The sequence below is a fragment of the Lipophrys pholis genome (assembly GCF_963383615.2).
Source record: "Lipophrys pholis genome assembly, chromosome: 12".
NCBI classification, from domain to species: Eukaryota; Metazoa; Chordata; class Actinopteri; order Blenniiformes; family Blenniidae; genus Lipophrys; species Lipophrys pholis.
In genome coordinates, this window is record NC_137641.1 from 17,260,505 (window position 1) to 17,279,380 (window position 18,876).

The 18,876-nt window shown below is 42.5% G+C and overlaps 1 protein-coding gene across 4 annotated transcripts in view; it reads right to left on the bottom strand.

The window, feature by feature from the left end:
* Positions 1-539: 539 nt before the first annotated feature.
* The window catches only part of sh3bp2 (SH3-domain binding protein 2), a 28,061-nt gene continuing 9,724 nt past the window's right edge, over positions 540-18,876 (bottom strand). For 2 of the 4 annotated variants that reach the window (XM_080476231.1, XM_080476229.1), the window contains exons 2-13: positions 8,330-8,469; positions 8,071-8,173; positions 7,306-7,423; positions 6,826-6,893; positions 6,615-6,700; positions 6,455-6,532; positions 4,877-5,564; positions 4,600-4,723; positions 3,842-3,897; positions 3,529-3,604; positions 2,612-2,671; positions 540-2,520 (exon numbers count right to left, since the gene is read on the bottom strand). In XM_080476231.1, the coding sequence (XP_080332357.1) occupies positions 2,389-2,520; positions 2,612-2,671; positions 3,529-3,604; positions 3,842-3,897; positions 4,600-4,723; positions 4,877-5,564; positions 6,455-6,532; positions 6,615-6,700; positions 6,826-6,893; positions 7,306-7,423; positions 8,071-8,173; positions 8,330-8,465 (1,725 nt within the window). In that variant the 5' untranslated portion in view covers positions 8,466-8,469 and the 3' untranslated portion in view covers positions 540-2,388. The remainder of the gene's footprint in view (positions 2,521-2,611; positions 2,672-3,528; positions 3,605-3,841; positions 3,898-4,599; positions 4,724-4,876; positions 5,565-6,454; positions 6,533-6,614; positions 6,701-6,825; positions 6,894-7,305; positions 7,424-8,070; positions 8,174-8,329; positions 8,470-18,876) is intronic. The other 2 variants (XM_080476232.1, XM_080476230.1) reach the window with 1 other exon arrangement.

Here is an 18,876-nt window from a genome sequence, read left to right on the forward strand (position 1 = left end):
AAGAAATAATCGAAACGCTGAGCTGGAGGCTCCATCCTCGACATGGTTTCTGATGAGACGTGAAGCCCGGCAGAAACAGCTGCGGAGAGACCTTCGCAGATGTTTTCCTAGCAATCTGAGTGAGCTTAAGAGCATCTGTCAGGACGATAGAGGATAAACTGCCCGAATCCAGCTGCACAAAGCCTGCAGAGACATACCCAGGAGGAGTCCAAAGCTTTAACTGCTGCCAAAGTGGCTCCTCCACAAGTACTGAGCTCCTCTGGATAAACCTCCTTTTTACTTTGACGTTTCAGTGGAAATAAGAGTGAATGACAAATAAAATCAGTTAATATATGTACCCATCCCCCCCGTGTAACTGACTGTCATCTACTTGAGAAGAAGAAATTGTGTCGCAAGAATTCAATCAACTTAAATAAAAAAAGGTAATTTATACAACAAAACATCACGGTTTTCTATGTAATCTAATCTTTTGATTAAAGGCTCCAACTTCTGCACCGTTAATTTTACAAAGAGATATTTAAATTGACACCAAACAAGAGCAGACTTCTCTGGAATGCTTTATAAATTCTCAACATAATATTTCTGTAGAAAAAAACCCCACACAACACATTTACATTTTTACAGTACATACAGCATTTACAAATAAATATAGGAGACATTTTTACACCGTCAAGAGTCAGTGCTGTGCAAATCGTATCTGCAAATGTTTTGAAATCGACACCAACTAAAATAAATGCTCTTTGTTCGGCCCAACATGTTCCATCAGTTTGGTTAGATTCTTTTAGAACGAGCCCGCCGAGACATATTGCTCCTAGTTTACTATCATCCTCTGCTCATATCAAAATATATTGTAATTCACAAACTATACATTATTTATTCTATAAATAACTTCATCTCCGTGTTGCTATGTGACTTTACTCCCTAATTAATTGTTGAAAAGAAATCATTTCTAAAAGGCGACATTGTTACACATACATTCTGTCAGAGGGCGACAAGAGCAGGATGGTTATGAGTACACATCTTTTCTACAGAGTTTCAGGAAAAGAAAAGAACAACTTGGCTCATGTGCGAGAGCGAGCGAGCGAGCGAGCACCGAGATCACACAGACCGTATAAAAGAAACAGCACCTCCTTAAACCGAATATAGAATGAAAAGACATCATTTATCAAAAGATGTTAAACTCATGCTGCTTTGTAAGAATAGACAGTATTTTCACATGAGCCAACAAATGTATCCAGTGAGAGTACATTGTTGTTGTTTTTTTTATTTATTCTGCTATCGGGTCAACAAAGAGAATCAATTGATGACTATGTGATACCTGGCGGTGGAAAAAGGATTAAGACGCTCTGGTTATTTGAACCCAGTGAGCAGAAATGTGCATGTGGGGGGTTGTTAATTAAAAAGAGGTAAGGATTAATATTCCAAGGTGTGAATTCTCCTTTTCTCTCCTTCTAAACCCGTCCCCCTTGAACTGGAGGAGCTCAGAGTCTCCTCCTCTCAGCCTGGTTCTGAAAGGTTTTTCCTTTCCTTTTCACAGTTGCTTCCGCTCGCTCGTGTGGATTTGTTGGGTTTTCGCTGTAAAAGTGCCAAGAAGTGACTGTGCTGTATTCGGCGCTATATAAATAAAGTTGATTTGAATTGAATTGAATATAGGAGGCAATTTCTCCCCTTGACCATGCTTCTTAGAATTATGTGTCGGGGGACAATCTTTCAGAAACGATAACGTTTAAAGTGAAAACGCATCGTTTTCGTGCTTTCCTTTCATTGGGAGTTTTGCGCTGACTCTGCATCGTTTTGGAAACGATTTACACCGCTGCAGGACTGCTGAAAACGATGGAGCCTTCATGTTGGGCCACTCGTGGGTGGTTGGTTGTTTTTGGAATAAATCCAAACCCACGTGTGCAGAGAACAACAAGCTATAAAAATTACACGGCAGACGGAGCCTTTTCAAAACGTTGTGTTTCTCCCCGTTTCCATGGCGATGGGAGTTGGACCGTTCTCAAAAAGTCGTGTTTTCAGTGGTTCCGAACATCGCCGTGGTGAAAACGGACACCCACAATGCAACAGAAGGTTCCTGTTTTCACTTCCAAACGTTGCTGCATAAATGGCCTAAATCCTGGATCTCAACACGAAGAGGAAAAAGTCCAGCCTGTAACTTTAAGATAATCACAGCGCCCCCTGTGGACCAATTCAATGAGTAATGTTAAGTAATGTTCCTATTGACCTGCAGAGGAAACACTTGGAGAAATTCCTCTCTTTGGTTTGTTCTTATTAAATCTATGAGAGTCCTCACACCTCCGTGACAGAGACTGATCGTAGGTGCTGGGCAGGATCAGACATCCTGGTTTTTTTTGTTTCTTTCCCCTGGTTGGTTGTGCGGACGGACTCTCAGGGACTCTTTGTGAAGGGCTTCTGCAGACACAGCGAGCCGTGGTGAGGCAGAGGATTGCCGTGGTAGTGTTCGATCAGAGCCGACAGAGCTGGGAAGGTCAAGTCGGTTTCCAGAAATATGCAGTCGTCCTGTGGGGAAATTTGATATTTTTTATTTTGACACCTAATTTAAGACTGCTCCGTTCGAAGCACAGGCAATACATCTCAGTAATACTCTTACCTCCTCGAAGAGCCTGTAATTCCTGGCTTTGCCTATACTGACGTCCCAAACCACCAGCACCTGCAGATAACATATTAAAGAGGATTGAAATGTAAATCTGGAAAGAAATCAAACAATGAACGCTTGATGAACCCAAGTGCCAACAAGTAACCTGATTATAAACAGCCTGAATATAAATGATCGCATTCACTTCACAGGTGCAGTAAACAAAAACACAAATCTACGGTCTATTTAAATAAAAAAATATATACTCAGTTTGTGATATCTAAGAGAGATCTTTTTGAAGTTGATTTTTATAAAATGTAAACCTTTTCAGGATACCCTCCAGTAAAATACTTAAACTTCAAGGTGAGATTGAATTAAGATTAAATAATAATAATATTAATAAAAAAGCGAACTCAAACAAAATACATTTTAAATCTTTTGAGGGGTTTTCTTAACGGCTTTCCAGAAAATTGGAGCTATCATTGCAAATTTGCCCAAAACGTCGTAGTTTTTTGCTAAAGTCTCAACATTAATTTCATGTAGAACATTTTTTTTTTTTTTTTGCAAAAATAAAACAAAGGATGAATGCCCGGAAAATCACATCATAATTCTAACAGACTAGACATTCATTAATTGTGAAATAGAAGAAAAATTTATTTAAAAAAATGCAATTAAATGCAAAATTTTAGTCCCAAACTAAGTAATTATGAATTAAAAAAAGAGGCGTAAGGAGAAGGAAGAAGTGAAGAACAGTCGGATTTAACACATTCTGGCTCTTTTACATGTTTTACTGATTGATCACCAGAGTTTCTGCCAGATGAATAAAAAAAAAAAGTAAAAATGAACGATAATCATTCCATACAATTCTAACAATTATTTCCTGTGATGTGCATTAACTAGAGCAGCGTTGTCTTTTTTTCCCACTCTTGTACCTTTGCTGTTTTGGTCCCTGACTTTCTGATGCCGTACAGGCCGTCCTGAGGAGCAACCGGACCATCTCTGAACAACCTGCAACACAAACATCAGCACAAGGTCTTTATTTTAAAAAGAAATACCCCAAAACAATGAATAGATGGTAAAATTAAGTAAGAGTGAACGGTACACCCAAAAATTAAGAACTTGCGATTAGATTTTTGTCCACTAGAGGGCAGAAATACTCAGAAAACAATTCAGCGGCAGCCTGCTGGTGTAAATTCAACATTGCAGCTCAGAAATATGCGTCTAAAACAAAAGAAGAAGTCCTACTTTTCCACATAGCTGGTCTCATTGGAATCAATGAAGACAGACTCTGGAAGCAGCATCTGTAAATAAAGGACAAGTTGAAGGGTGTTGAGATTCAAACATTTTAAACAATTCTTTGAAACATCAGGCTCACGGGCTTTCAGAAGACTCCAACTTAAATGATGTGGATGAACGCTTCATTGCTTGAATCGTAAAAAGAACTAAACAAAAAAATATTTATTTCCCACAAAACAAACAAACAAAAAAACAACCCACACACACACACAAGGTTGAGCTCTATTTGCTAATTCTATTCTAGAGACAAGTGACAGCATGTATGCTCATACTTTGTATATATGACATCCGCTAACATTTTTTTTACTTTAATGTAAATAAAATACTCAAATAACTTTTTCTTCTTTGAGAGCAATTTTTTTCTATAGCGTTTAATATTAATACTGTTTGTTCTTTTAGATTACCGGCCCTGAAACCTCAAACTCTACAACAAACATAAGGTCCGTGGGCCACAATGGGCCCGCTATAGGTGATATGCACCGGTATAGTTTAATATAAAAGTTACATGACCATCCAAACTTTGGTATTTGTAAGTTACTGTCTTAGTTAGAGTAATTCCAAGTCGTTCAACTTGTTCATGCTTTCTATTCTTACTTTTGCACAAAGGTCAGGATTTAAAAATCCTTTTGACCAAACGCAGCATTTGTACACGCTGTATTATCTCCCCGCAGTGAGAATCACGGTGGGCTCCGTTCTGCTTCTCTTACGTTCTCGTAGTCGTCGTCGGAGTCCTCTCCCCCACCGCATTTGCTCAGCTCTCGCTTCCTCCGGACGTCGACGGGCGTCTTATCGCTCAGTGAGCGGAAGCTTTGACCTTCCGGAGATGCTCTTCTGGTGAGAAAACACGTCTCATAAAGACCCCTTGAAAGGACACCTACACTCCCTCAGTTTCTGTCTGATGTCTAGCTGAGCACTCTTGGTGCTTAGCGGGGCGACCCGCCTCTCTGCGCTGCAGCATTTTGAGAAGATTTCTTTCCGACTTACTGAAGGGCTGCCCCCTGCTGTTTGGGCCTGGCTGCAGGGAGTGGGGGTTTGACCGTCGGCGGAGGAGGCTTGGGTGTCGCTGTCTTATTGTGCAGTCCAGTTTTGAGGGACGGAGAGAGCGGTGGGTGGCCCGGGGACACGTGGTTGACGGACAGGGTGGTGCTTTGCGGGGCCAGCGGGCTGGACTTTCCCCGGAGGAAGTTGTTGCCCAGCGACTGGCTCCCTCCGTCAGCGAGGGGACAGTGAAGTGGACCGTTGAGGGCCATCCGGGTCTCCAGCTGGTCACAGATGGGCAGAGTGGCCGGGGACTGGACAGGCACAGTGCTCATCGACCTCCAGTCTTTTCTGTCGGTACCGGCTACCCCCACCCCCATCGAGGCCAACCTGCCCTGAAGAGGTCTCTTGAGGTTGGGAGGCGGGGGAGGCGGAGGCGTTAAAGAAGGGGGCTTGTGCCCACGAAGATTGAACGGGAGAGGAGGGGACGGGCCTTTGACCAGGTCCTTCTGGATAATGGGAGGGGGGATGGAGGGTGGGGGCTTCTTGGGGAGGGGGCTGGTGGGCATCCTGTGGAGGGGCGGAATGGGAGGAGGCGGGCCTTTGTGGAAGATCGGGCTGGAATCCTGGCGGAGGGGCATCAGGGCCGGGACCGGGGGCGGAGGGTAGGAAGGGGGCGGCCCAGTGGGTCGACCTGCAGGGGGAAGAAGAACGACAGTTGAGATGAATTTACATTAGAAAGACCAGCTGGCAACTCCGTGAAGGGCTGGATCGAACTCTGAGCCCAGAAATAAAATATAATAAAAGCTGCACAATACTGAAGATATTTTAAAATAAAGTTCTCACATGAAAGTTGCAGAGAGCCAGCTGAGGAAATACCACAATCTCTTCACGGCTCTTTACAACCAAACGTACTGATATTAGCGATAAATGTCTAAAATAGCAAAAATAGTGAAAATGGCTGAAATGAGGAAAAGCACTAAAAGAACTAAAATAGCTTTAACAGCCAAATAGGCCGACAGCGAAAATGGATAAAACTCTTAAATACAATGATAAAATGAAAGTGGTGCCAAACAATGAAGGAAGAGTGATAAATGCTACAAAAACTAAAACTTCTAAAGCTTCTAAAGCTTCTAAAGCTTCTAAAGCTGGTAAAAACAGCCAAAATTATTGAACACAATAATGAAATGTTAACAATTATTAACTATAAAAGCTAATAGGGAAATTGATAAATGGCTAAATTGGCTAAAACCGCCTATTAGAATCAAAATGGCTCAAACCAATGCGAAAATGACTAAAAGAGCGTAAATATCTAAAAGAGCTAAAATGGCTAAAACAAACAGCTAAAGCGACCACACAAGCTGCATCGACTGAACAGCTAAAACTGTTAAGTAGAATAAATAATGGTCAAAGTGCTAAATAACTAAAAAAAAAAAAAAAAAAAGGATTAAACAATCCAAACCAAAAAGTGTTTCAGGGACAGCTATTTATGAAAAGACCTGTTTTAATTTAATCATATATTCAATTTTAAAGCATTGGCGTGAAAACATCTCACTTTAGGCATAACGGTAAAGCAATACCAACCTGTAGATGTCGGGGAGCAGTCATTATCCGGCTGGAGGTAGTCTTCTTCATCATCGTCATCGTCATCCTCACCGTAATCTAAACAAGGGGAGCAGGGGTGCGTCAGCACAGGAGTGTGTGAGCTGGAGTTGTTGTGTTGTTGTTGTTGTTGATGTCTTACCGAGCTCTGTGGTATCAACAGCATGTTTGATATCCATGGGCCGCTCTATTGTGCCGTAGAAACTGTCTGCATCAGAGTCAGAGTCACTGCGGGAGAAAGAACAAGAACCACGAGGAGACGTTTAGGCAGAAGTGAGCAAAGTAGATTAAAAAAAAAAAAAAAAAAAAGAGTGAGTGAGTGAAAAAATGCCAGTTTTGAAAAATGGGGTTACCTCGGAATGTGGGACTCTTTTCTGTCGTTATAGTGATCGATCTCCTTCCGCAGATGTCGCATCCATTTCTGTGAGACAAGACATTTCCCAGACGACATTAAGTTGTTGGCGCTTTAACGGAAACGCTCGTGTGAACGGCTCTGATTGCTGCTTTTAGAGGCCAAACATGACAGGACAAGGTTGTCTCTGCATATTTCATTGAAACATTATATAGCTTTAGCTCAATTAGCTTAGCTTAGCATAAGGATGAAAGAAAAAAAAAAAGGCTTTGAAGATGCAGCTTTGTAATTTCAACTTTTAGCATTTTGCTAACGACTAGCGGAGCTTTCACACTGTAAGAAAAACACATAAACGTCTGTGTATCAGACCGTTTAGTCTGATGTTAACGGACTAGTAACGATACAACAGTAAGAAGTCATGAGAATAAATAATAAGGTCATGAAGCTAAACTTTGATCTAGTAAAAGCGCCCCGCCCTCACCCTCCTCTCGTCCTCGCTGGCCGCGGAGAAGAACCAGGTCCGGTGTTTCTTGCTGAAGTGGACGATCTTGAAAGGGAAAACGTTACTGGAGGTCGTCTCCTCTGCCGCTCTCATCACCCTGAGGAAGAGGGAAAACACAGAAATTGTGCTCAAGAGCATTTCTATTGATGAAAAAGTGTGAATGTTTCAACCCTCAAAAAGACAAATCAACTTAATGTGCAACGTTTCCTATGCTCAGTACTCCGGGAAAGGGCGAGGGAACGTGTCAGTGTAAAAAACCATTAATCTAAGGCAGTGCTTGTTTGTGGAGGCCCGCCGGTTTGCGTATGGAAAAAAAAAAAGGCTTTTAGCGTCTCTGATCGTCAGCTTTGTTTAGGCAACAGCGTTTCAAGTGAGAACGCATCGTTTTTGTGTCCATTACAGAAGGGTTTTGTGTCTATGTGGCAGCTTTTTGAAAACGATGTCCGTTCACACGAAAACGGCTGAAAATGCTGCCAGGGCCACGAGTTGGCGCAGTTGGTTGTTTCTGTAATGAAAGTACCTGCATAAGCACGCACAAAGACAAATACGCGCTAAACATTAACTATGAAGGGTACGCAGACATTCGCTGTTTTAAAAAAGTTGCATTTTCAAGTCTAAAATAAAAAGTCTCGAACTCTAAATTTGACGAGCAGCAGCAAGAAGCTTCTAGAGATGCAGATGATCAGGAACCGTTCTACGAAGGAACTGACCTGATGGCGGACAAGCGGCAGACTCAGTACTGACCTGTTGTAGCCGTTGAGAGAGAACGCCCCCTGCGGAGCAGCGGAGGTACTGCTCTTAAAGTAGTACACGCAGCCCTTGTGGATGATGATGTACCTCAGAGGCCCTGTGGGACGAGCACCAAACCTTAAACATGTTTCTCTGCATCAATTTATGTTGAAAATTGTTAAAGTAGAAAAATTGCTCTTTATTGCTTCCAGAATTCATTTTGGGCGAGTCCAAAAATAAATCTGAAATCCTGAATCCCTGTCCTGAAACTCACATTTCAAGAGGCTGAACTGGCTGCCCCCCTTCTTGTGGAGGTACCCAGCGGTGGACACCCCCCCCGGCATGGTGAGCAGGTTCTGAGCCCCAATGGCTCGCATCGGCACCGGCCAGCACACCTCTGGAGATGACATGGTTCTGCAACACAAGATGAATCTCTCAATTCCAGTCGAGGGGGAAAATTAGCGTTGCACGGGGAAAGAAGCCAGAAGGGATGAGTCAAGGAGGACCTCTGACTCCGACTCATCTGCTGTCAGATTGTAAACCTGAAGGGAATTTAAGGAGGGAAGCTCTCCGCCAAGACCAACAGTCCACTCTCTGACGAGCACAGCTTCCCTGACTGCATTTCAGAAAGGATGGCTCATCAACCTCAACACGTGTCTACTAGTAGAGAACATAAATTTGAATATTGTAACCAAGAAAGTAAAAGATTAGTATCCATCTTGATTGCAGTTAATGACCCCTTCGATTGTTTCCTTGCAATAATGTGTTGATATGTAAAGTGGTTTGAACTGTAACTTCAGTTCAGTATGGGGATGTGTTGTCATTTATTTGATTGTAAATTCAAAGTCCTTCCTTAAAATGTGGGACACGACTACAGACAGCTCCGATCAAACATGATGTTGCTGTGAAACAACCTCAGCACAGCGTCTGCGTCCACGTTACGCCCCCGTCCAACAGCCCTGAAAGCTCCAGGATACTACCGCATCTGCCGTCCACATAGGGGAGGGTGTAGCGTGTATCTACCAGAGATCGCCGATGAAGGGACCGAGTTTACTGTTAATAAGTGTACCGATATTTTGGCATGATCAGAATTTACTCATTAAATCTCATTAATACACAAGAATCTCCAATCCGCTGTCGTCGCTGTTTCTCTCTTGCATACCTGCGGTTGATGTTGTTGACACACGGCGTCACGTAATACCCGCCGGGTTGTATCTGGGAGCTTTTACTCCGTGCAGTATCGGACCTAATACCCGATACCGGTATTGGTATCAGTGCGTCCCCACATCAAACAGCTTGGGAATCAAGAAAGCTCAAGAAATCAAGATATAGGGAGTCGGTTCAGTCCTGATGGATCGAGGCAGATTCTGTAAAGATGATCTTTTCCCACAAGAAACACTCTCTGGCGTAGAAACGTCAGAATCCAACAGCGACAGCACAAGCATCGTCTCCACTTCCGGGGTGTTTTCTTCTGTGAAAACCGTATTTGAAGGGTGAAGCGCTGAGGTGTTCCCTACCTCCTGTTGAGCTTTCTGCTGATGCCCTGGAAAGCAGAGCTCTCCCTCAGCAGGCAGACTGTGGAGGCTAAAGATGGCAGAAGGTCCATGATGGACAGACTGGAGTCCTTCTTCTCCTCTCGCTCCGTCCACTCTGGCTTGACTTGTGTGTCTCATCCGAATCCGATCCAAGCAGAAAGGGACTTCTGATTGACTGCGTCCTCTGATCAAGCTCTTTTCATTTCACTGTCTGTTAAAGTCTCTCGCTCTCTCTCTCTCTCTCTCGCTCTCTCTCTCTCTCTCTCGCTCTCTCTCTCTCGTGCGCTCCGTCACACATAAACACTCGGATTGAGATAACACACACACACGCACACACACACACGCTTTTACAGATTTCCACACTTTCAGAGACACATTGACCTGAGACCGGAGGAATGCCACAGCCCGTTCAGCTGAGGGTTTAATGCAGACTTAATATGAAATGTCGATCAACTTTTTAAAGGAGAAAAATAAGCGAAAAATAAGTCAAAATAAACATCCGCTCTGACGGTCTTCATCTTTGGGTGTGTTTTTGTGTGAGTTCCAGTCTATCAGCAGCATCTACTGACCTCAGAGGGAGAGAGGGTGTGTGTGTCTCAAGTCCGGGAATTAAGTTATTTAAGCGACTTTGTGCCAGAATTCACTTTATTACACTGACGGAACGGAAAATAAAAGGAAAAAAAAGCAGTTTGAATCTCCATTGGTTGATTTTGTGATCGAGTTACAAGCAAACTGGTATCTAGTCTCCACTGATTTGCACTCAAAGACCAATTCTAATGGACTCCAACACATGATCACAACACAACTAGGGATGCACCGATACCGATACCAGCACCGGGTCCGATACTGCAGAGTACTCCTACTCATAAAACATCCCAGATACAACCTGGTGAGTTTTACTTGGCATCATGCGTCAACATCAGGTGGACAAGAGAGGATGAGCGATGTCAGCGCTTTAGAGATTCTTTAATATTAATGAGAAGGACAAAAGTAAGACAGACTGTAACTGATGTTTTGCCAATACACCAAGAGGAGGAAAAAGCAGCTTAATCACCGGAGACATTTGGACCAGCAGAGGTCGCTCAAAGCTGCTCATCAGTTTCATTGCTCAGTAGATCCAGGAGGATTTACCTCTGAGCTGTGCTACATGCTACATGGTACATGCTAAAGCATTTTGGGGCTCACACGTCAGCAATACTTCATGCTACACATGATTCCATTATGACTGATGCGCTCAACCACAGGCCTTATGTTGACCACCCCAGACTTAAGACAATAAAATCTAAATGAATGTTCCTCTTGAGCACCTCAGGGATACATTACATTGTTTATGACCTGAAGTCTCTTATAGAGCCGCAATATGTTATTGCAATCGTTAAAATTAGTACATTTATACCATTCCACACCCAGTTTAGAATAATTCAACAACAGGCTCCTTTTTTTGATGACTCTGCATTTCAGGAAGTTGATGATACAATTCAATGCAGGCTCTGTATTGTTGTGCATTGGTGCTATTTTGTTTCTTGGGAATCACAGCTTGGCCTCAGAGGAGTTCCCAGGCGGTTGATAATTGACAAATGGAGGAGGAAAGCCACAGTGTGTCAAGACATCCTGGATGTTTTTAAAGTTCAGGGACACAATATCCTCAAAATACAAATTTGTTTCCCAAGTGAGGAGTTCAATGTGCACAACCACCCTGGACTTCAGATTAAAGATGGAACTAGCAGGGAAAACAATTCCAGAAATGAGACCACCTGAGGTCATGATACAACATGTTGGCTGAACATTACCAGTTTTTACTGTTATCAGTTCAGCTTTTTTTTTTTTTTGCAAACTCAGCATTTTTTTTTTTAAAGGAATGCCACGACGTGATAACTATGACAATGCTGTCATATTGATTTGTACCTTCTGGTAAAAGGTTAACCCAAGATGGCAAAACATCACATCAGGCTTTAAGAATTAAAATAAACAGAGAGACGGCTGAGACGTAGAGAGACGGGGGGAGTGAGAGTGAAGAACTGATAAAAGATGCAGGCCAGTAACCTGCCTGAAACACAATAAATCACATGGTGAAGCAGCTGTTTCTGACCTCTGATTGCCCTGTGCTCTGTGTGTGTGTGTGTGTGTGTGTGTGTGTGTGTGTGTGTGTGGACTTCAAGAGGACATTAAAGGCTAACATGTGGCTTGTTCCATCACTGCTCTGCTTACTGTTTACTGATAACTCCCTGATAAGACATCAGCACGCACAGACATACATGACATGCATGATAACGCACGCACGCACGCACGCACGCACGCACGCACGCACGCACGCACACACATTTCCAGGTGTTTCAGGGACACATTTTTGTCTCGTGCTAATTTCCTGGAGAAATATTTGATACTAAGCCGTAACTAAAACCTGCGTCAACTTAACCTGAACCCTAACACCTAACTCGAGATGAACCTTGAAACAAGTCTTCAACTAAAATCTCACCGAAAAAGGTCCGAAAAAAAAATCTTAACTCTAGAAATGGGCAAACATTTTTGAATCCAGCATTGTGGTCCCCACGAGGGAGGGAGAACCCCACAAAGTCAATCCAATCTAACACACAATAACACAGTGACACACAGACACAGATAAGAACTGAGTACTCTGCACTTAACTGAACCTGACACTATCTGACTGAGGTCAATGGCGGCTTACCACCACAGGATTTCCTGATGGTCTCGTCCACACTACAGTCTGAAACAACACAATGGTGACGTGCGACTACAGACTCAGCATTTTCATACCGTCTTTATAGGAAGTGTCTAAACGTCCTTTTCCTCCGACAGTAGTGAAAGATGGTGAGACAGATGTAAGAGTCCAAATTTGGATGTCATGAAAAGACGAGAACAAGATGTTGTCTTTGCTCCTGTTCACTCCGTTACAAACTACTGATTCTTGCCTTCGCTGGTTTGGTTCAGGAACAAGGACTGATGATCGGTTCATGTTGGAGTGAGAGAATTGCCGGCTTAACCAGAGTCGTTATCTAGAAAAACAATGTCTGTGCATCAGTTGGTCCTTTCGCCCGTATACTCCAAGGTACTCCTAAGCCGAATGAGATAAAATACTGTGATTAGCTTCCGGGTCGACCGCTTGTTGGCGGCGCCGGGAACATGATGGGAAGTTTAATTGACTATCTAAACCTCCTCAACGATGGGTTTTCACTTGGAACGTCATTGTGTAAGCTTAGTGAGTAGTCCTAAAAGTGTTTTTATGGTGGAGGTTAGAGGGAACGACCTGATTGGAATCAATACTTCATTCATTTGGTGATGGTGAATCCTCGGTGACCGGTCCCGTCACCATGTGGGGAACGCAAGCAAACAATGCGGAAGAGATAGTTTACAACTGAACGTGTACACAGCAACCTGAGACAAACAGAAACCTTCATTTGAACGCTCCTGTTTAGGCGTGATGTCCCTCATGGCATTGTTAGTCTCAGTTATGCAGCTTAAAGAAAAGAGATAGAAATGGACTGGGCACAGGTTGAATGAAACAACTTCACTTCAGACCACATTTACTCATATCCGATCTTCTCATTCTAAGAAATGAAGTGTGACTCACCGACGCTTGCTTAAAAAGAAAAGCGAACAGTTTCAGTATTGAACCCTCCCACCTCGCTGTTATTCTTTTCCGCTCTCCATCCTGAGTTTTGCTGAAGTTCGTGGGCCAGAGATCTTTATCACAAAACTGCTTTTTGACAGGAAGGGAAGCAACAGGAGCCGCTCGCATACCAGACCCATTCAAACACATTTCCTCCCTGGACACACACACACACACACACACACACACACACACACACACACACACACACACACACACACACACACACACACACACACACACACACACACACACACACACACACACACACACACACACACACACACACAGAGTCTGGGTTTAACTGGAACTTTCGTTAGAGTCACTTTAATTGTGTTTAGATGCCATTGTGCCGTCTGGTAAACAATGAGCTCACTGGCAAACAGCTGCTGGTAAGAAGCAGGATCATCAGAATGACTCGAGAGTAAGATATTTTACTCAAGTAAGCATAGCATATATAGATATTTATTTTCTTTTAAAAGCCACATTTTCCGATCCACCATGCCATCATCAAGATGGACCCGGTGTGCATTCAGCTCTGCCTTCGCAAATTATGTCGGTTTACATGGAAACAGCAGAAATGCTGGAAACGATGTAGTTAGCACGTTGGGCCACTAGTCTGTACTGTTGTTTGTTTTTGCAATAGAACCACACACACACACACACACATGCGTGTAGAGAACAATATGCTATAAATATTAAAAATAGTGAGTACACGGTCATTCGTATGGACGGACAATGAAGCCAGAATGCTATTATGGTGACTCTCAACTATAAAACTACCAAGTCCCAGGACACTGTGGACTGGGAGTCATGACACTCTGGAGGCCAACATTGTTATTGTCCATAAACTCGCACAGAAGAACTATTGACCGTGGCTGTGGTGAGATGAAGCCAGAGTGTTTTCAAATAGTTGCGTTTTCCTCCGTTTACACTGAGTAGGATTGTTTTCAAAAAGTTCAATCTTGGGAGCCATTTTTGAAAACATTTCAGTGGCTCCAAACATTATTGTCGTGTAAACAAACACCCACAATGCAATGCAAATTTTGCGTTTTCACTTGAAAACAGGTCCTAAGAAGAACATCTGGATGTGGAAGTGGAAAACTTTGCTCATTTAGATTAATTTAAATTCAAACTGGTTTGAATACTGATTGTATTAGGTGTACAAATACACTTGATACAACAACAGAAAAAAACCTCACTTATATTTAAAACTGAGAGGTGAACTGAGACCTCAACAAGAGCACAAAAAAGCAGAAACATTTCTTTTAAAATTCGTTATCACAGAGCAAGAAGAAGAACTGAGGTTTGGAGGCTGACCGTTCTAGTTTGGAGAAAATGAAACTGAACCTGGTGCTGCTGTAACCTGGAAAACCCCAAATGAATGAGGTCTCAGGACTGTATTTTTGCTGAATGACCACACCACAATGTGATGTCATACAGACGTGCAGACAAGTGAGTAAAATTAGCTGTGAGTTGAGGATTCTGAAGATCTGCAGGGCAGTAGACTGTGTGACTTTAAGTGGTTTTCTTTTCATCAGTAACTCCGATGAAAAGGAGAAGATTTCTACCGAAGCATTCTATCAAATGTCACTAGCACTGACAGGATCCTCCGACTCAGACTATCAATCACACACATTGTTCCCTAACCCTGAGAGATATGTCAATATGGTGATCACATATGTTGTCATTGTAAATTACCAAAGAGGAAATCAGGAGACATCCTGTCAGTTAACAGTATTGCAGTTATGATAATAAAATTACATTTTAAGGATGCCACCTCATATATAGTTTTATTTATGCACTCCGAGCAGTGAAATGCCTTTGTACTTACCTCAAATATAAAATCCTAACTATTTTTTAAAGAAGTAAGTCAGTCTGAAGTAGACAAAGAAGTATTCTTCAGACTGTTACACCTCCTGGATTACAGTTATTTTGTGCTCAGTATGCTATTATTATCAATACAAAATGTAGTTGTATTGTTTTTGTACTAATTGAATTTGTAGAGAGCGGCACCCTATCCAACAGAAGTCTGTTTTTTTCACTCTTTGTATATCTACACAGAAACAGTAGAAATGCTGAAAACAACGGTAATCAGCATGCCAGTTGGCGCCGTTTGTTGTTTATTGTATTGAATCCACACACACATACACAAAGAACAATACGCTGTGAACATTAACAATGGCGAGTACTCAGACAAACCATGAAGTTGTATTGCTGTTACAGGTGACTGTCAACTCTAAAACTACCAAGTCCCAGGAGAATGTGGACGAGGTGTCATGACACTCTGGAGACAAACATTGTTGTTATTGACTACAATATATATATATATATATATATATATATATATATATATATTTTTTTTTTTTTTTTTTTTTTCAGTGATTCGGAGCACCATTGTGGTGTAAACAGTCACCCAAAACACAACAAACATTTTCTGTTTGTGAAAACAGAACCTTTTATGTCATAAAGTTTTGTCTTTTATATTGTTTCAAAACGTTCGTCTTTCAATCGGAAGGTTGCAGGTTCAAATTCCCATCTGTTCCTGTCCACACGTTGAAGTGTCCTTGAGCAAGGCTCTGAACCCCAAACTGCTCCCATTGGATGGATTGAGCACCGTGCATAGCAGCGACAACCACTGCTTTAGTGAGCAGTGGCTAACTAGAGGTTAGAGAAGCAGACTTGGGATTGGAGGTTTGCTGGTTCTAATGTTTGGTGTCACACTGGGGTCTGATGTGCTTTTTTTAGTTTGCACACTACTGAACCATTCATTAACTTCAAGAGTAACATTTATTACAGTAGCACATCTATTTTCTGGCTGAAAGTGGAGCTCACTGGACCGTCAGGGAATTTCTGGAGACTTGTCACGCAGGTATGTCTGGACCTGAGCAGACCAGCGTTTGTCATCAGTCAGTTTAAACATCTGTCAGGTGTCTGCTTCAGAAGAACTTATCTGGCTAAGTAAAACTTGTGCATTCACCTCAGATCTAATCTCAAAGTCCCCCCCCCCCCCCCCCCCCCCCCCCCACTCCACCTTCTACAATCAGCTCACAGACACGCAGCATCAGAGAGTCGCTAAAGGTCAGAGCTAAACCGCCGACCCAGCTGCAGCGCACGCCGTCCGTCCCGGCCAGGAAATAAGACGCCTGTCGCACTGAACCGCAGCTTCTTCCTGTTCACCGCCCTGTGAGAGCGGCCTGAGCTGTTCATCCACTGGTCCGGCTTCACCTCCTCGCAGGTGTGCTCACATCAATAGAAACTGATATCAAGCAAGTTCACACGGGTTCACGTCAAGTCAGCGAGGTTTCCACTTCCACTTCGGTTTGTGTGTCGAATGAGAGCGAGTACCAAAAAGGAGAAAAGAAATCGGTGAAATGAAACCGACGAGAGACTATTTCAACGATGACAAGTGAAGGTTTCTCGGTTCCGCCCGAGTGAACTTTCTATTCAAATGGTACAAACTTTCAATATAAATGTGCCACAAACCAACTGACTCATGATTTACTGCAAGTTTCCATTGGGTTTGAATACAAATGGGGCATTTCATATGTGCTGATGTTAGTGGGCTCAAGCTAAGATGTTAGGATTTCACTCTTTTCTCGCACCACATTGACAACCAAGGCGCCTCAATCAAACCTGAACCACCTGAATCAACTCACATGCAATTCGGTCCAGGTCGTTCTGCTTTACTCTGCAAATACATCCGATGTCTTGATGGACATAGTATCATGAATTGCATCAAATTGTGAGCGTACGACCCTAATTTGCATCCATTTGGCCTGTTTACATGAGAAGGAGCTGCTGGAAACAGTATCATCACTCCATTCTTTTTTTTTTGGAGTTTACCACGGTGTGATTGGAAGCAGTTATCAAACACATCGGAGTGTTACCGGCACATAGATTTGGGAAAAGGATCAAAGAAGAACACATTATAGGAGATGATGTGAAAACAAGAGCAACAGAAGAAAATCAGAAGAGATTGCAACATCGAAGACGCGCTACCGCACAGGAAATATCATATAATAAATGTCGTGGGAGGCCAACCGAGGAAATGCCTCAACAGCAGCATCTCTGATAAAAAACAAACAAGAGTTTCAGGTGTAAATCTCACAGCGTGATTTACAGTACACGAGTCTATGAGCATAAATGCTTTCCTCGTAGTCCAAAAATCACAAATCGAAATGTGCTACGACGTGTGTATGTGCAACATCAAGATCAGCCTCCTTTGTAGAAGCAGCAGAAAGAGAAAGTTCACCTGCAACAGTAGCATTCTCTAAAAACTGAAACAGGAAAAAAAAAAAAACAGGTTCTCTTCCTTAAACAGTGACTTCTGCTACCTATCATCACATCCTGAGTCCAAATATGGCCGTGAACAGGAAGTTGTCCATCATCATACTGTGAAAACCAAGAAGAAGGATTCCTGTCACACACACTGTACAAATCTTCCCATTGTATTGAGTTTCCTACTAAAATCTTAAAAGTAAGGCAAATGCAGGAAGAGGGATCGCTCATATCATATCAGCACGGATGTTACAAAGGAGAGCGTGGTTCCTGTAAACTGAGCGCGTTCGAGGTCTCTGACTCAAACCTGCAGTGGAATCATGCGGCAGAGAGCATGCGCCACCAGGGAGCTTTATATCCAGTAGAAAATGAAGCCGATGTACGGAAGAGTTTTAGGGCCACTGAAGAAAAAAAATAATTCTGAGGCTAAAAAAACAAACAAAAAAACCCTTCGTGGCCCCAGAAAAAGTCGAAAATCAAAATCGAGATTTTTTTTTTTCACGGAGAGACGTCCATCCATCCCTCATCATTTGCCCGTAGATGTGAATTCACATTAAATCACTTAATTCTGACTATATCGGGTTGCTTACTGCTTATGGACGTGTGATTTTACACAGGATTTCCTTGATTAATAAGAACACATTTAAATAAGCAGCCCGGGATCCGTGTCTTTGTCTTCCGTCTCTTATAATCCTGATACTGATGATAACTGCACCATGTTTATGAGCGAGATTCTGTCCTGAAGCATCTTTTCATCACTTCATTAAACCGCCTGATATGCATTTTGAGGAAGCAGTCACACGCGCCGGCAAGTGGATGGACGGACTTTTTTTCCCACCGTGAAAAAAGAAATTCTCGACTTTGATTTTCGACTTTTTCTGGGGCCACGAAGGGTTGTTTTTTTTGTAGCCTCCAATTTTTTTTTTTTTTCTTCAGTGGCCCTAAAACTCTTGCGTACGATCTGACTCCAAGGAAGGAAAGACAAAAAAAAATAAATCACCAACCCACATGATTTGATTTGATTTTCTTTGTTTCAGCATCAACAAACCAAAGATGAAAGAAAAGTGTGAGCGTCTCTTTGCCGCGTGTGGAAGTGAAACCGAAGCCCCCTCAACTGACTGACTGTGTTCCTTCAAACCCTAAAAGAACATTAAAACCAGTTTAGCTTTAAAAATCGGATTCATTTGTTCTAAATAACATGTAACACGCGCACATTATACCAAGACCCGTTTACACCGCAACGCTTTCAAGGAAAATCTACTTTTCTGAAACGTTGCGAGAGCATATGCAGTAGAGTGAATAGTGTGCATAGTGTCATATTTGAACATAAATACACCATCACTCGATTATCACTGCCTTCAAGCGAGTTTGAAATGC